The sequence below is a fragment of the Sus scrofa genome, chromosome 10 (assembly GCF_000003025.6).
Source record: "Sus scrofa isolate TJ Tabasco breed Duroc chromosome 10, Sscrofa11.1, whole genome shotgun sequence".
In the NCBI taxonomy this organism is placed as follows: Eukaryota; Metazoa; Chordata; class Mammalia; order Artiodactyla; family Suidae; genus Sus; species Sus scrofa.
In genome coordinates this window covers 26,956,561-26,970,114 of record NC_010452.4, presented here as the reverse complement: position 1 = coordinate 26,970,114, position 13,554 = coordinate 26,956,561, and the positions used below count along the sequence as shown (strand labels likewise).

General features: G+C 38.7%; 1 protein-coding gene across 4 annotated transcripts in view; it reads right to left on the bottom strand.

Annotated features, from left to right (window-relative positions):
• FANCC (Fanconi anemia complementation group C) overlaps positions 1 to 13,554 on the bottom strand; it is a 258,726-nt gene that overhangs the window by 85,157 nt on the left and 160,015 nt on the right. For all 4 annotated transcript variants that reach the window (XM_021064601.1, XM_021064599.1, XM_021064600.1 and 1 more), the window contains one exon: positions 308 to 421. In XM_021064601.1, the coding sequence (XP_020920260.1) occupies positions 308 to 421 (114 nt within the window). The remainder of the gene's footprint in view (positions 1 to 307; positions 422 to 13,554) is intronic.

Here is a 13,554-nt window from a genome sequence, read left to right as displayed (position 1 = left end):
TATATTGGTTAAGGAAATCTCTTCTCCCAAAAATCTTTGAGAGAACAAATGAGATGTGTTAAGACACACAGAGGTTGGTTGATTTAGAATAACCTCTCCTGGTTTCCTTCTTCTTTCTCATAATCTCCCATCTCACGTTTTTTCCTTACATGGCCATAAGTCCACCCAAGGTAAGAAGAGATAAACATAGAAAAGTTAAACATCTCTCCTGGAGGAGTGAAATATTTCCATTTACCTTTTTTGCAGATGGTACATTAAGCAATGAAAATTTCAATACTAATAAATTAAAAACACTAAAAATACTCACATTTTTAAGTAAACCAGGATAGTAAGCTGTGGGTGCATACCCAAGTCCGCGAGTAAAAAGACCAACTTCTTTTATATCAAATCTGAATGTGGAAAGTATACAAGATAACAACCCCTAAAATCCATAAACAGAAAGAGAAAAAGGTCTTAAAAATGAAGAATGTGCCTATTATGTATAATGCCTAGAGCCTGGAGTATCTGTAAATGGAATGATCTCGATGAAACAAATAGTCTTAATTTGTCCGAATACTTGAGATTCACTTTGATTTAGGTATAAGGAAGTAAGTTAGTGATAAAGTCATTACATTAAAAATTAGTAAATTTAAACAAACATTAACTGTAAAAAAAATTATACAACTAATGAATAATGCTTTAACCATATCAAGAATGTGATCTTTACTCTTTTTATTTTTTTACTTTCATTTTTTGTTTTCTAGGGCTGCTTCCATGGCATGTGGAAGTTCTCAGGCTAGGGGTCGAATTGGAGCTGCAGCTCCTGGCCTACTCCATAGCCACAGCAGTGCCAGACCTGAGCCGCATCTGCAACCTATACCACAGCTCACGGCAAAGCCAGATCCTTAACCCACTGAGTAAGGGCAAGGATCGAACCTGCATCATCATGGATACTACTCAGGTTCGTTACTGAGCCACAATGGGAGCTCCCCTCTTTACTGTTTTTAAACTCAGTAAAAGATTTTTATCATAGTAGAGACAATAATTTAATACACAACAAGGAATGTACCACAAATCACAAGGGAGAGGAAAGATTATGCAATCGATGGTGCTAAGAAAACTATCTGAAAAAAAAACTAGATTCTCACTTTGTTATTTATCAAAATATATTTGAATTTACTGTAAATTAAAGAGATCAATGTAAAACTGAAATAAAATAATAAATAAGGAGAAAGTTGGGGAAGAACTTTGTAAACTGAAAAATCACTGGTCATTCTAAAGTTAAAACATAGCCAAACCTTGCGTTTTCCAGAAAATAACATAAGCAAAAACTAAGACGAATATCAACAAATAATACATGTGTGCAAAATGTCATATGACAAATACTAAGAGCATAAAAAGGAGTAGGAACAGATAATCCTTAAGATAAAATACGCATGCCCAAGAAACACATGGATAAATTACTCATCCTCATCATCAAAAAGGGCACATTTAAATGTCAACATACCATTTTTCACAAAATGAATTAAAGATTTTTACAGACATGAATTCCTAATGCTAATTTGGGTTCTCTGAAGCACGTACTCCGTGTGACCTACTAGAAATATATAAATGGGATCCATACATCAATGTTATCTGAATGGACAAAGGCAGCCATAGACTATGAGTGTAACACAGCCCATAACCCACCACAAACTTGGACTGCCAGGATGATGTCTGCCTAGAGGCTTGTAAATGGAAAATACCTCATAGGGTGGTAGAGGCCTACCTTACAGAAAACAACTTGAGAATGCATATAAAGGTTTTAAAAGCATTCAGAACTTTTAACATACGTGGCACACATTTAAGGAAATAAATCCAGATACGACAATGGGGATTATGCTCGAAGATGTTCACTACAGTGTTAGTTCTTCCAGTTTTTACTGTGAGAAAACATTTTCCAATGTTCAACAGCAGGGAATGATTTCTTTTTAATATCCTCAATACACTGGCTCATTGTGGGCCAATAAAATGCTTATAAAGAATTTAGGATAGCATTTTAAATGGTTTATTATAATGTTAAATGAAGAATGGGAGAGGCAAAATTGTACGTACAGAAATGATCTCATCAAATAAATATGATCCAAATATGAGAAAGAAAACACAATCAAAGAAAATATCACCAAAAGTTAGTAGTCCCTGGGATGGTGCTGTTATGGGTATATGGATATAATATATATACATTTTTTTTTCTTCTTTCTACTTCAACACATATTCCAGTTTGCCATACATGTACGTACTACTTTTCAATCAGGAGAAAAAAATCTTTACTTTTTTAAAAGTGTTATTTGGAAATATTTTAACAACAACTTTGAGACATAATTCATATACCATTAAATTCACCCTTTTTAAAGTATAAAAACCAGTGGTTTTTAGTGTATTCACAGGGCAATAGTCATTTTACATTTTTTTAAAGTCTTGTAGTAATGCATTTTGTGAGTACACAGTATGAGATAAATTGTATAAATTGGAGTTCCCGTTGTGGCGCAGTGGAAACGAATCCGACTAGGAACCAGGAGGGTGTGGGTTCGATCCCTGGCCTAGCTCAGTGGGTTAAGGATCTGGTGTTGCCGTGAGCTGTGGTGTAGACTGGCAGCTACAACTCCGATTAGACCCCTAGCCTGGCAGATCCTGCATTGCTGTGGCTGTGGTATAGGCCAGCAGCTATAGCTCCAATTAGACCCTTAGCCTGGAAACCTCCATATGCTGTGAATAAGGCCCTAAAAAGCCAAAAAAAAAAAAAAAAAAAAAAAAAAAACTGTATAAATGTGTGTGAGTTCATACACAAATACTTAGGGCAGTTGAATCTAGGGAAGAGGCTGTATCAGCTCAGTCAAGGGCAGGGCCCACGAGGGTGGGGCAACTAACACACCAGTTAACACAAGGGGCGTGTTTCACTAATCCATCGTAGCACTCATTTCAATTTTATCATAAACTATTTCACATATTCAAAAGATATAAAATAGTTATGATAAAGTTAGCCCACCATGGAACTTAATAAAGCAGTAGAAACACCGAGGAGGCACTTGGCGTGCCATCTTTCCTTTTCCCCTCCATGATGCTACAGTGGTCCTTCTACCCTGATGTGATGGGCACCCTTTCCTGAAGATCATGGTATTTTTCTCCCTGTGAGCTCAGATCTTCCTCGGTCTCCTCAAAACAACATAACTAAGCAATACAGGTTGAAATCTGCTGTCCCTACATGAGACCTCATCTACTGTTTTCAAATTAGAGGAGTGCATAGCAAGCTAACAAGGTAACTTAGAAACACTGATACTCAGTAGAAGATACTCATAATTACAAAAAAAAAAAAACAAAGACCCAGCAACATGCATAATGCGATTTACAAAACCTGAAACCAGTGAAAAGTGAGAAATACAGGAAGTTTACAGAGTTAAAGTGGCCTTTTTAATAAGGTATAAGGTAATGAAAAGGCTCTTTCTAGAGTGAAGAAAACTGCATATATTGGCCTTTTTCCCCTTCCAGTTCAAAGCTGTCCTTTATCAATACAGAAAGCAAATAGGAGCTGACAATAGCCCCAGGAGAGTTCAAAGACTAAGTGCAATGTGGGTGAGATCAAGCAGTTGTGGTTAGGTTGGCAGCATCAGGGGAGGTCAGATACAGTCAATGTACCATCCTTTGATGGGTGGTGTTTACTGGTGGCTTCTGCTTTATTCATTACACAAGCAGCACACGCCGTGCTCTCAGCAAGTGGGTCCTGACACCCTATGTAGGATGCAATGCACGTGTTCTGGTGAAAGAAAGCCCAGCCAGGCTTGGCCAACAACAAGCCGCATCCGTGTGGAGGTGCACACACCAGACCGGGCAGGGGGAGGTAGGAGGCCCAATTTCCTTCTTTGAAAACTAGATGGCCAATGGCTCAGAGGCAGGAGCAGTCTGGATTTTTCACAGAGGAAGTCAGTTTGATGCTACATGGAGGGAGGGCAGTACCAAAAATTGCTTAACTTTCTGCTTCCAGACTTCTGGCACTCTATTTAACAAACATTTAAAGCATTTAACTGCTGGGAGCTGGTCTAATAATCTATAAACAGCAACTCATGTAATCCCCAGAGCCTAGGGGGTAAGTGCTATCATTGAATGTGCTATAGATGAGGAAACTGAGATACACTCTGCATAAGAAACATGCCCAAGGCTGGTTACTTTATGGCCAAACCTCATAAGGGTCTCCCTGTGTGCAGTCTCCATGAAGCAGCTGGAATAGTGTAACAATGCAAATCTGACCGGTATTCAGCTTCTATGGTTCCCCAAAACACTTATGGTGAAGCCCAAACCTCTCCCCGAAGCATGAAACCTGGCCCTGCTGGTTTTGCAGCTTCTACCTGGGGCTGACTCCCTCACTAGCTTCTCTGGGGCCCCAATGGTTCTTTGCTCCCTCATTTTCCAGTCTCTCTGCCAGGAGGGCTCTTCCAGCCCGTTTACCTGGTTAAATGTGACTTTGTGAGGGAAATTACAACTGAAGTGTTTTGAATGTTTACCATGGGTAAAGCACTGAGCTAAGTTCTCTAAAGTGTGGCATCTCACTTAAAATTACATTAATTGTTTTCAGTAAAATTCAATTAAACAGTTTCAATTAAACCACCTGTAAACTGGTGACTGCTATCCTAGTGCATATGATTGTCTCTTTAAAAATTAAGGGTTAAGTACTGTAGATTCAGTTGGGATGGAAAGTAACCTAGTCTATGCATAACAAAAGCAAACTGGTTTCAAGGCAGTAACACTTAAGGGTTGGCTAAGATTGCAGGTCTTAAAGAAAACCATGTAAAGGCTTTCCCTGTAAACCAGCGCTGCTGAGAAGCATTCACATGCTAGATGCTGGACCAGCACATGGAGGCTAGCTTCCCAAAACTGCATGAGTTACTCTGGTAGTGGAGCCAGCACATGGAGGCTAGCTTCCCAAAACTGCATGAGTTACTCTGGTAGTGGAGCCAATGAAAGTTAAAAAAAAAAAAAAAAAAAAACTAGGACATTCAACAGATTCAGAGGGTGTGATCAGGGACTGTAAATAATTTCTGAGTAATGTTTAAAATAGCCATAAACAGTTCCCTAGATAGTATTCACAACACCTGCATACTACAAGCTGACTATAACACTGGAGGTCTTGGAAACAGAAAAATAATTTAATTGGCAGACCTGTCCTGGCCTAAATTCCCAAAATGATATGGTTAGAAATTCATTTTTAAAAAATCCATTGCTGTAAGATTAGTTCTCCACCCTATCTCCCACTCTGTTTAAAAAAACAAAACAAACAAAACCCTCCCTATACCTATTAAGGAATACCTATTAAGTCAGTATTGGCAAGGATATGGTGAGAATGGCACGCCATTGCTGTTGGGAGCACAAATTTGTAAAGCCTTTCTGGGGAGTCACTGGATGATATGTAAAAGGATATGCATTAACATTTATATCCTTTTACCCGGAAGCTTAATTTCTAAGAATATATCCTAAGGAAAGATTTAGATTCATGGCAGCATTGCTTATAACAGTGAAAAACTAGAAGGAGCCAAGATATCCAAAAACACTGCATTGGTTGAATTCATCGTGGTTTATCCAATAGCATGCATTACATTGTAAAACAGATATTTAATGACAAAGGAAAAGGCAACATAGCATTAATTTGAAAAGCACGGTGTAAAAAGTGTATAGTCAATGTGATAACATGTTAACATATTATTTCTGAAAGTGCTTTAAAATTTCTTCTCGATCCTACCTACATTTCCAAGGTTTCTACAATTACCATATCTTCCTTTTTATCATAAACGTTTTTTCTGAAAAACAAAATTACACGCTTTAACTTATGTTGGTTTTCTCCCCCATAATTCCTAATACAGATTGCTACAGAGGGCCACAAGAGTTTTATCCTTGGAGAACATAAGCAGCTTAAGTCTTAGAAACAACATATTGTGGCTTGGCTATGGTTGCATACCTTCAAAACAGGCACCTCAAACTTTAGACCTCCAGATCTCTCTTTTACATTTAAACATTGATAGGCATGTCTCACTGCTAAAAATAATTTTTCTTACTGCCACCTAGTGGCAAACGTTCTAAAGATAAAACCAATAAAGATTCTGTAGGCACTGGTCCTTGGACAAAAATTAATTCCTACAGTCATGTGATAATTGCTTCTTTTAAAAATGCTAACAAAGCGATCTTGGAGAACTTTTACTCCAACCATCATCATTTTATTGATGAGGAATTGGGCTTTTTTTCTTTTCTTTTTTTTTTTTTTTTTTGCTTTGTAGGGCCGCACCCATGGCATATGGAAATTCCCAGGCTAGTGATCAAATTGGAGCTGTAGCTGCCGGCCTACACCACAGCCACAGCAACACAGGATCTGAGCCACATCTGCTCATGGCTCATGGCCAGATCCTTAACCTACTGAGCAAGGTCATGGATTGAACCTGCATCCTCATGGATGCTAGTCAGATTCGTTAACCACTGAGCCACAATGGGAATTCCAGGAATTGGGCTTCTAAATACACAAATTGTTATCTACGAAAGGATGTGGGTGTAAATGAACAGGCTCCGATTTGAAGGGCATAAAGAAAATGTGCAAATGCATCATCCTGACTCGTGATCTAAAATCCTTTAAGGGTGGAAAGTGCAGGAACCAACACGGCTGTGGATAAAACATTTTCAGCCCAATTTTGATTCATGCAGGAGTTTGAGGAACTCTGCGAATATTTGAAAAGCCATTTAAAAATGCTCTTACCATGAAAGTGGACTTTCAAGGAAAAAGTTTTAAATAAATTAGGGGAAAATCCATTTCCCTTGTTTTCAGGTGTTCTTTCTTGTCCTAGCCTCACTGTATCTGTTCCATCTTGTAACAGGCAACACATTCACAGGAGGGTTAGGAAAGTTGGAGCAGTGAGGCTGTGGTTTGGCACAGGGTATGGGTGTGGAAGAAGGGCTGTGCTTTTTGCTCAGGCAAAAGGTTAGGAGAGCCAAATTGTGGTCAATATTCTTGAACTGAGACAGAGCATATATTTTATATTTCTCCAAATAATTTCTTCATCTGAACACTAAGAATTTCATTTTTTAGAATTTCCACCACTTTGGAAATTACACCTATCTCTTTATAAATAGTATCAATAAACATTTTCATAAACAAGGATCCCTCATTCATTCATCAAACAAAGACGAAGTGTAATCTGTATCCAAGTCACTCTACTGGGGTTATTGGGATAAGAAGCCCCCAACAATCTGATGAAGGGAGACAGAGATGAAAAAATCCATATTATAAGACCGACCACAGTAAGTGCCATAATGAAGGGCTATGACAATCACTGTGGGGACAGAGAAAGTAATGATTAATTCCATCTATAGGGTTCAGGGTGCTCCCAGAGATGATGACTTCTGAGCTGATTCTGAGAGCTGAGGAAGGAGAGATAGACTGAGAAGGCAGCAGAGGAAAGAAGGATGTGTCCTACTGGCTGGAGTAGACAGAGAAAAGTGACTAGAAGGATTAGAGAAAGGTGGTGGCCGAGGGGCCATGGTGTATGGGCAAAGACCGGAGGATGCTCCTGTCACCCCCCTTCTGCTCCCAGCCTTCAGAGGATTCCTAAGTACAGCCTTCCCTACAATCTCTCTCTTGGATTCCTGCAATTTGGTAACAACAGACTTCCTGCTGGTCACCACATGCACCCAGCCCTTTCCCCTCAGCATTTCTTTCTTCTGAGGAACCCAACAATCCTCACCCATCTCCAGCTGCCCAAGTTACACATATTCCCTCAAAGTCCATCTTTTGCAAAGATTCTTGTTCCAGTTCCCAACAGGATGAGATGGTGTTCTCCTGAAATCTCCATGGCACCCTATCTGTATTTCTCTCACGACGCCTTCCACGTTCTGCCATGCACTGGAGTTAGGAATGTCCTCATTCTGTTCGTTAGTGCCCAGGCTCTCCAAGGCAGGGACCGTCTTGTTAATCTTTACATTCTTTAGCGCCACCGTTCACTTGCCCTCGGCATCTCGCACACTAGGTGTTCAATCAACACTAGCTGAATTGAACTCCATAGAATGAATTGCTCATCTACAGTCACTGAACAATAAAACGACTGTAGGATTCCTTTGTTTGACCTCATTACAGTACAGAATGATAAATGTTCCTTTTCACAATTTACTTTCCTAAGTTTCAGTCCATAAAATACCCACAGAGTACTGGGGAAAACATGACATTGCTAAGTATTTTTGCTTCAAAGGGTTTTACTTAATATGTTAACACTGACTGGAACCTGGCACACTGATGTGGTTATAATTTCACTGAATAATATGCTGCTTTGGTGCTACTCATCCTGCGGCAACCTATGAGTACACCACACTATTAGAAGAGCACCAGAAAGCACACGAGAAGCAGTCAGAAGCAAGGACCATCTTTGCTAAAAAGGGCACAAGGAAACTACAAAACAATCTCAGCTATACACTTACATAAAAACATAATGCAGATCTACACATTTTCAAAACTCTTCCCTCTACAAACCTAAATAAGAAAATAAAACTTCTGTTAGTTCAATCCAATTTATTCACGTATTTTTGGCCCCAGAATTTAATCCTTGAAGTACAGCACAAGTTTAATCTTCTCTTTTCTCAAGATTTCACAGAAGCATCTGGTATATTCAGATCTGGGCCAGCAAAATGCTGCCATTTTCAATACTTGGTAGGGTTTTTTTTTTTATTATTGTATAAAATACCTGTGCCTAAACCCTGAATTAGTCACTTCCTTTTTTATGTTCCCATGACATTTTATGTAAATATATAGTAAAACATTTATATTATCCTGGAATTGTTTGTTTACTTAAGCAATATTAAAATCCCCAAATTAATTAAATCACTGGCAAGTGATTTATATTTTTCTAAATTAGACACCACAGTGAAACTTTCAAAAGAACAATCTTAAATGATCATTTCTCCCTGCCAACAAAGACAATCTAGAAACTAGACCAACATATAAGCATCAACTAAATATATTATTTCACTGAAAAAAAACCTTTAAAAAACACCTATTAAAAACTGCATAGATGGAGAGATATACTATTGTTAAACCATGAAAAATTCCACGTCATAAAGGCATCAATTCTCTGTCATATAGACTCAATGCAGTACCATCAAGAACCCTAAATATGATTTTTGGTAGAACTTCAGAAGTTCTTCTAAAATTTACATAGAAAAACAAGTGGCCAAGCACACATGCTAAGAGAAAGAAGAAAATTGCAGAAGAAAACATACAGCATGACTCCATTTCTGGGAAGTCCAAAGAGGCACACTAAACAAGATGTTAATCAGGCATACGTACACAGGGGCCAGAACTACACATTCCTCAAAGTATTTCTGGCGGCAGTTCCTAAGAGACTAAGTGGAATAAATCAAATTCAATATCTCACACCATCACAAGTGTTACTCTGTGATTGTTAGTCTAAGTTTGTTAGTCCCATAGTTCTGAGCAGTCCCAATAGTTATTCTGTGCTTGTGAGTCTGTGCTTATTAGTCTTATAGTTCTGAGACTTTTCAGGAAGGAAATATCATTCAATAAAGATTCAGCTTCACATCTAACTCTTCTAAAATCTGAAATCCTTAGTATCTGAAATAATAGGGAAGACTGTTTGCATGATAGGTGATACAGCTGCATACCCACTGCTGATGATGAAACTATAAAATAAGATAAACATTGTTTGTAAAGTATTTTAGAATTCTATCAGTCAAAAAAATTTTAGGCTTCCATGTATTTGTTATTTGTATATGTTACAAATTAAAAGACAGGTAAACATGTGACTGGTGCAACTGATAGTAGAATAATCTATAATTCAAACCTAGAAGAAATGAGTCCTGAATTAAAGATATAGGTTTATTTCTTTTCTTTCTTTTTTTTTATGTGTGGTGTCTTTTGTCTTTTTATTTGAGGGCCACACCCACAGCACATGGAGGTTCCCAGGCTAGGGCTTGAGTCAGAGCTGTAGCCGCTGGCCTTCACCACAGCTACAGCAATGCCAGATCTGAGCTGTGTCTGTAACCTGCACCACAACTCACGGCAACACTGGAGCCTTAACCCACTAAGCAAGGCAAGGGATTGAACCTGCAACCTCATGGTTCCTAGTTGGATTCGTTTCCCCTGCGCCGCGATGGGAACTCCTGATGTAGGTTTATTTCTAATGCAATCTTTCTAAAAATCAGAGGTGTCTAAATTAATTTGAAAACATTTGAGGAAAAAACTCTATTTTCATTACAAATATTTGTGATGATATATTCTTTAGTAAAGTAATAACGAATGGTTAAACTTTTTAAGGAATAAAAACAGGATAAGCATCAGACTTGTACATTATTTCCGTCAAACACAAATGGCAGTCTGAATAAATTTACCAAAGCCATGCCACAGAAAGCAAACAACGCCCAATGCTAAACCTAGAACCCAACAATTTGTTTCCAACAGTTAAGAGTCTTGCTTATTAGTCTTATTAAAGCATCACAGATTTAAACTAATAGATCTACAATTATAAGAATTCCTTTTATTTCAATCCAATATTCCCTGTTAAATGACTTTCAACCTCACAGAGTCTAAATCTACTTAAGCTTAAGTGGACAAAGTTTAATTCAATGAAAAACTTACTACCAATGGAAAACTAACCATAGAACACATGCTTTGAGAAACACTTTTCTCTATTACCTGGTTGGGAAGCCAAATTCAGTAAGCAGTTAGTCACTGACTATTTTTTGCCTCCTTCATAAACCACACTCTTAGATGTGTAAAAGCTCAAATATAATTTCAAATCGGGGAAGAAGCCAGAGTATACATAATAGTTCTTTTTTCCTTAGATTTGAAAGACCACCATTTAAAACAAATGAATTTACTACTCAGGACTCTTTTAAATAAAGGTTAGATCTGAGAAACTATATATTGATCAAGCCCCTTCACAGGGCTGCTGAAATACCCTTAAGATGAGGAGGTTGAAGGATAATGTGAGAAAAAGAATAAAATATGTGTGGCTGGGTCACTTTGCTGTACAATAGAAAACTGACAGAACTCTGTAAACCCAACAATAATGGAAAAAATAAAAATCATTAAAAAAAAAAGAGGAGGTTTTCTCAATCCAGGTACTACTGACATTTGAGGGCCTGATAATTTTTTGCTACCAGGGTTGGGGAGGTGTATTTCTGGCCTCTATCCACTAGATGCCAAAGCAACCTCCCTCCAAAAACAAAAGTTGTGATAACCAAAATTGTCTTAAGACCCCGCCGAATCCCCTCAAGAGCAAAGCAGTCGTGGCTGAGAAACTCCTGGTGTCTTGTATACAGTTTAAACATACCATCTGCCCTCCATATCCATGGGCTCTGCATCTGCACATTCAAATAACTGTGGATTGAAAACATTTGGGAAAAAAAACTTCCAAAAAGTTCTCCAAAGCAAAACTTGAATTTTGGTGCATCAGCAACTAATTACATAGCATTTCCAATGTATTTACATAGCATTTACACTGCATTAGGTATTAAAAGTAATCTAGAGGTGATTTAAAATATACAGTAGGACATGTGCATGTTATATGCAAACAGTATGCCATTTCATATGAGGGTCTTGAGTATCCAAGGGTTTTGGTATCCTGTTGAGGGGTGGGGGTTGGGGGTGTGTGGTTGGGGGAGTCATAGAAACCAATACTCACTAGGATAGTGAAGGATGACTCACTGCTTTTAAAAATTATTGGATTATAGTTTTTGTTTGTTTGTTTTGTATTTTGTCTTTTTAGGGCTGCACCCACGGCATATGGAGGTTCCCAGGCTAGGGGTCGAATTGGAGCTGCAGCTGCTGGCCTACGCCACAGCAACGTGGGATCCGAGCCGTGTCTGCAACCCACACCACAGCTCATGGCAATGCTGGATCCCTAACCCACTGAGTGAGGCCAGGGATTGAACCTACGTCCTCATGGATTACCAGTCAGATTCCACTGAGCTATGATGGGAACTCCCGGATTATAGTTTTTGAATATTCCTTTGTCCCTAGTATAAAGATGAATACTGGCAATATGAAGGAAACTTTGTGACTCATATGGAAATAATTCCAGGAATTGGTATCAAGTGAAGAAAGTAAGTTACAGAATAATATATCCCATATAATTCCACTCATGTGAAAAGAGACATAAAACAAATGAATGTATTTTCATACATACATGCGAAGAAGACTAGAAGGTTCTACAGTCAATTGATATCTTCCGTAGAGGATACATAAAGTTGGGGGAAGGTTGCAATGCTTGGACTGTTAAATTTTCTTATGAGGATATATTCATGAATCATTTGTATAATTCAAGAAATAAAGGAAAAGAAAGAAAAAGGTCATCGGATTTCCAAGTTAAACAGACTAATTTGAGTTCTAGCTACATGACCTTGGGTTTTGTTTTTTGTTTTTTGTTTTTTTGTTTTTTTTTTAAACAATATTGGGTCTTTGCAGTTCCAGCTTTTAATAAATGTAGATGATGAAACTAACTTCACAGGTTTGTTATAAAAGGAAGTGAGGCCTATACATGGGAAGTAGTTACATGATATGTCAGCTCACAGCACATCCTTGATCATCAGTGGCTGCTATATCTTAAGTCTCAGTCTGAGTAAGAATGGAACTTATTGTTGGGTTCTGGAGAGCTTTAATCTTCTCTCTCTCTTCATTATGACAGTCAAGGTCTGCCTCCTGCCCTCGGACTCATCATAAACACCTGACCTCTCATATAGTCACCTAACAGTGAAGGTAGCATCTCTGTTGGCCACAGTTAAATAAAAATATGTGTGAAGAGACTCAGGAGAAGCGCCACCTGAAAACTGGGTTGCCTACCTCAAAGTTTCTCCTGGTGTGATGTGCAGATACCTTGATTTGAACCATCTGGGTTCTTATTACCATGCAGAGTCCACTGAGTCAAAACCTCAGGTAGTGGAGCTCTAGAATCTGCTTTTTTAACAGAAGCACCACCTTTCTCACTGCACTGTGACCCAAGCACCTGACCACAGCCCAAACACTATGTATCTAAACACTATGTATATGTATCTCCTATGCAATGGAGAGAAAACTGAGACAAGAAGAAAAGCCCAGGTCTCCCCATCACCTCCACACCTTTGCTATAGCCATTCTTTCCTCTGTTACAAAATCTGCTATAACAGCATCCTGTGTAGCTAGATCACTTGAGGAGATGAACTAGAATAATTTCAGAGTGGAAAAATCCATGGACTTGGAATCAGACATGCTTAGGTTCAACCAGCATCTCTGTTGCTCAGTGGAAGAAGTCTCTTACTGTCACTCAGATTCAGTTTCTAAATTATTATTTTTTTTTAAAATTTTTTTTTGCCATTTCTTGGGCCACTCCTGTGGCATATGGAGGTTCCCAGGCTAGGGGTTGAATCGGAGCTGTAGCTGCCAGCCTACGCCAGAGCCACAGCAACGCGGGATCGGCGCCAAGTCTGTGACCTACACCACAGCTCATGGCCACGCCGGATCCTTAACCCACTGAGCAAGGGCAGGGATCGAACCCGCAACCTCATGGTTCCTAGTTGGAT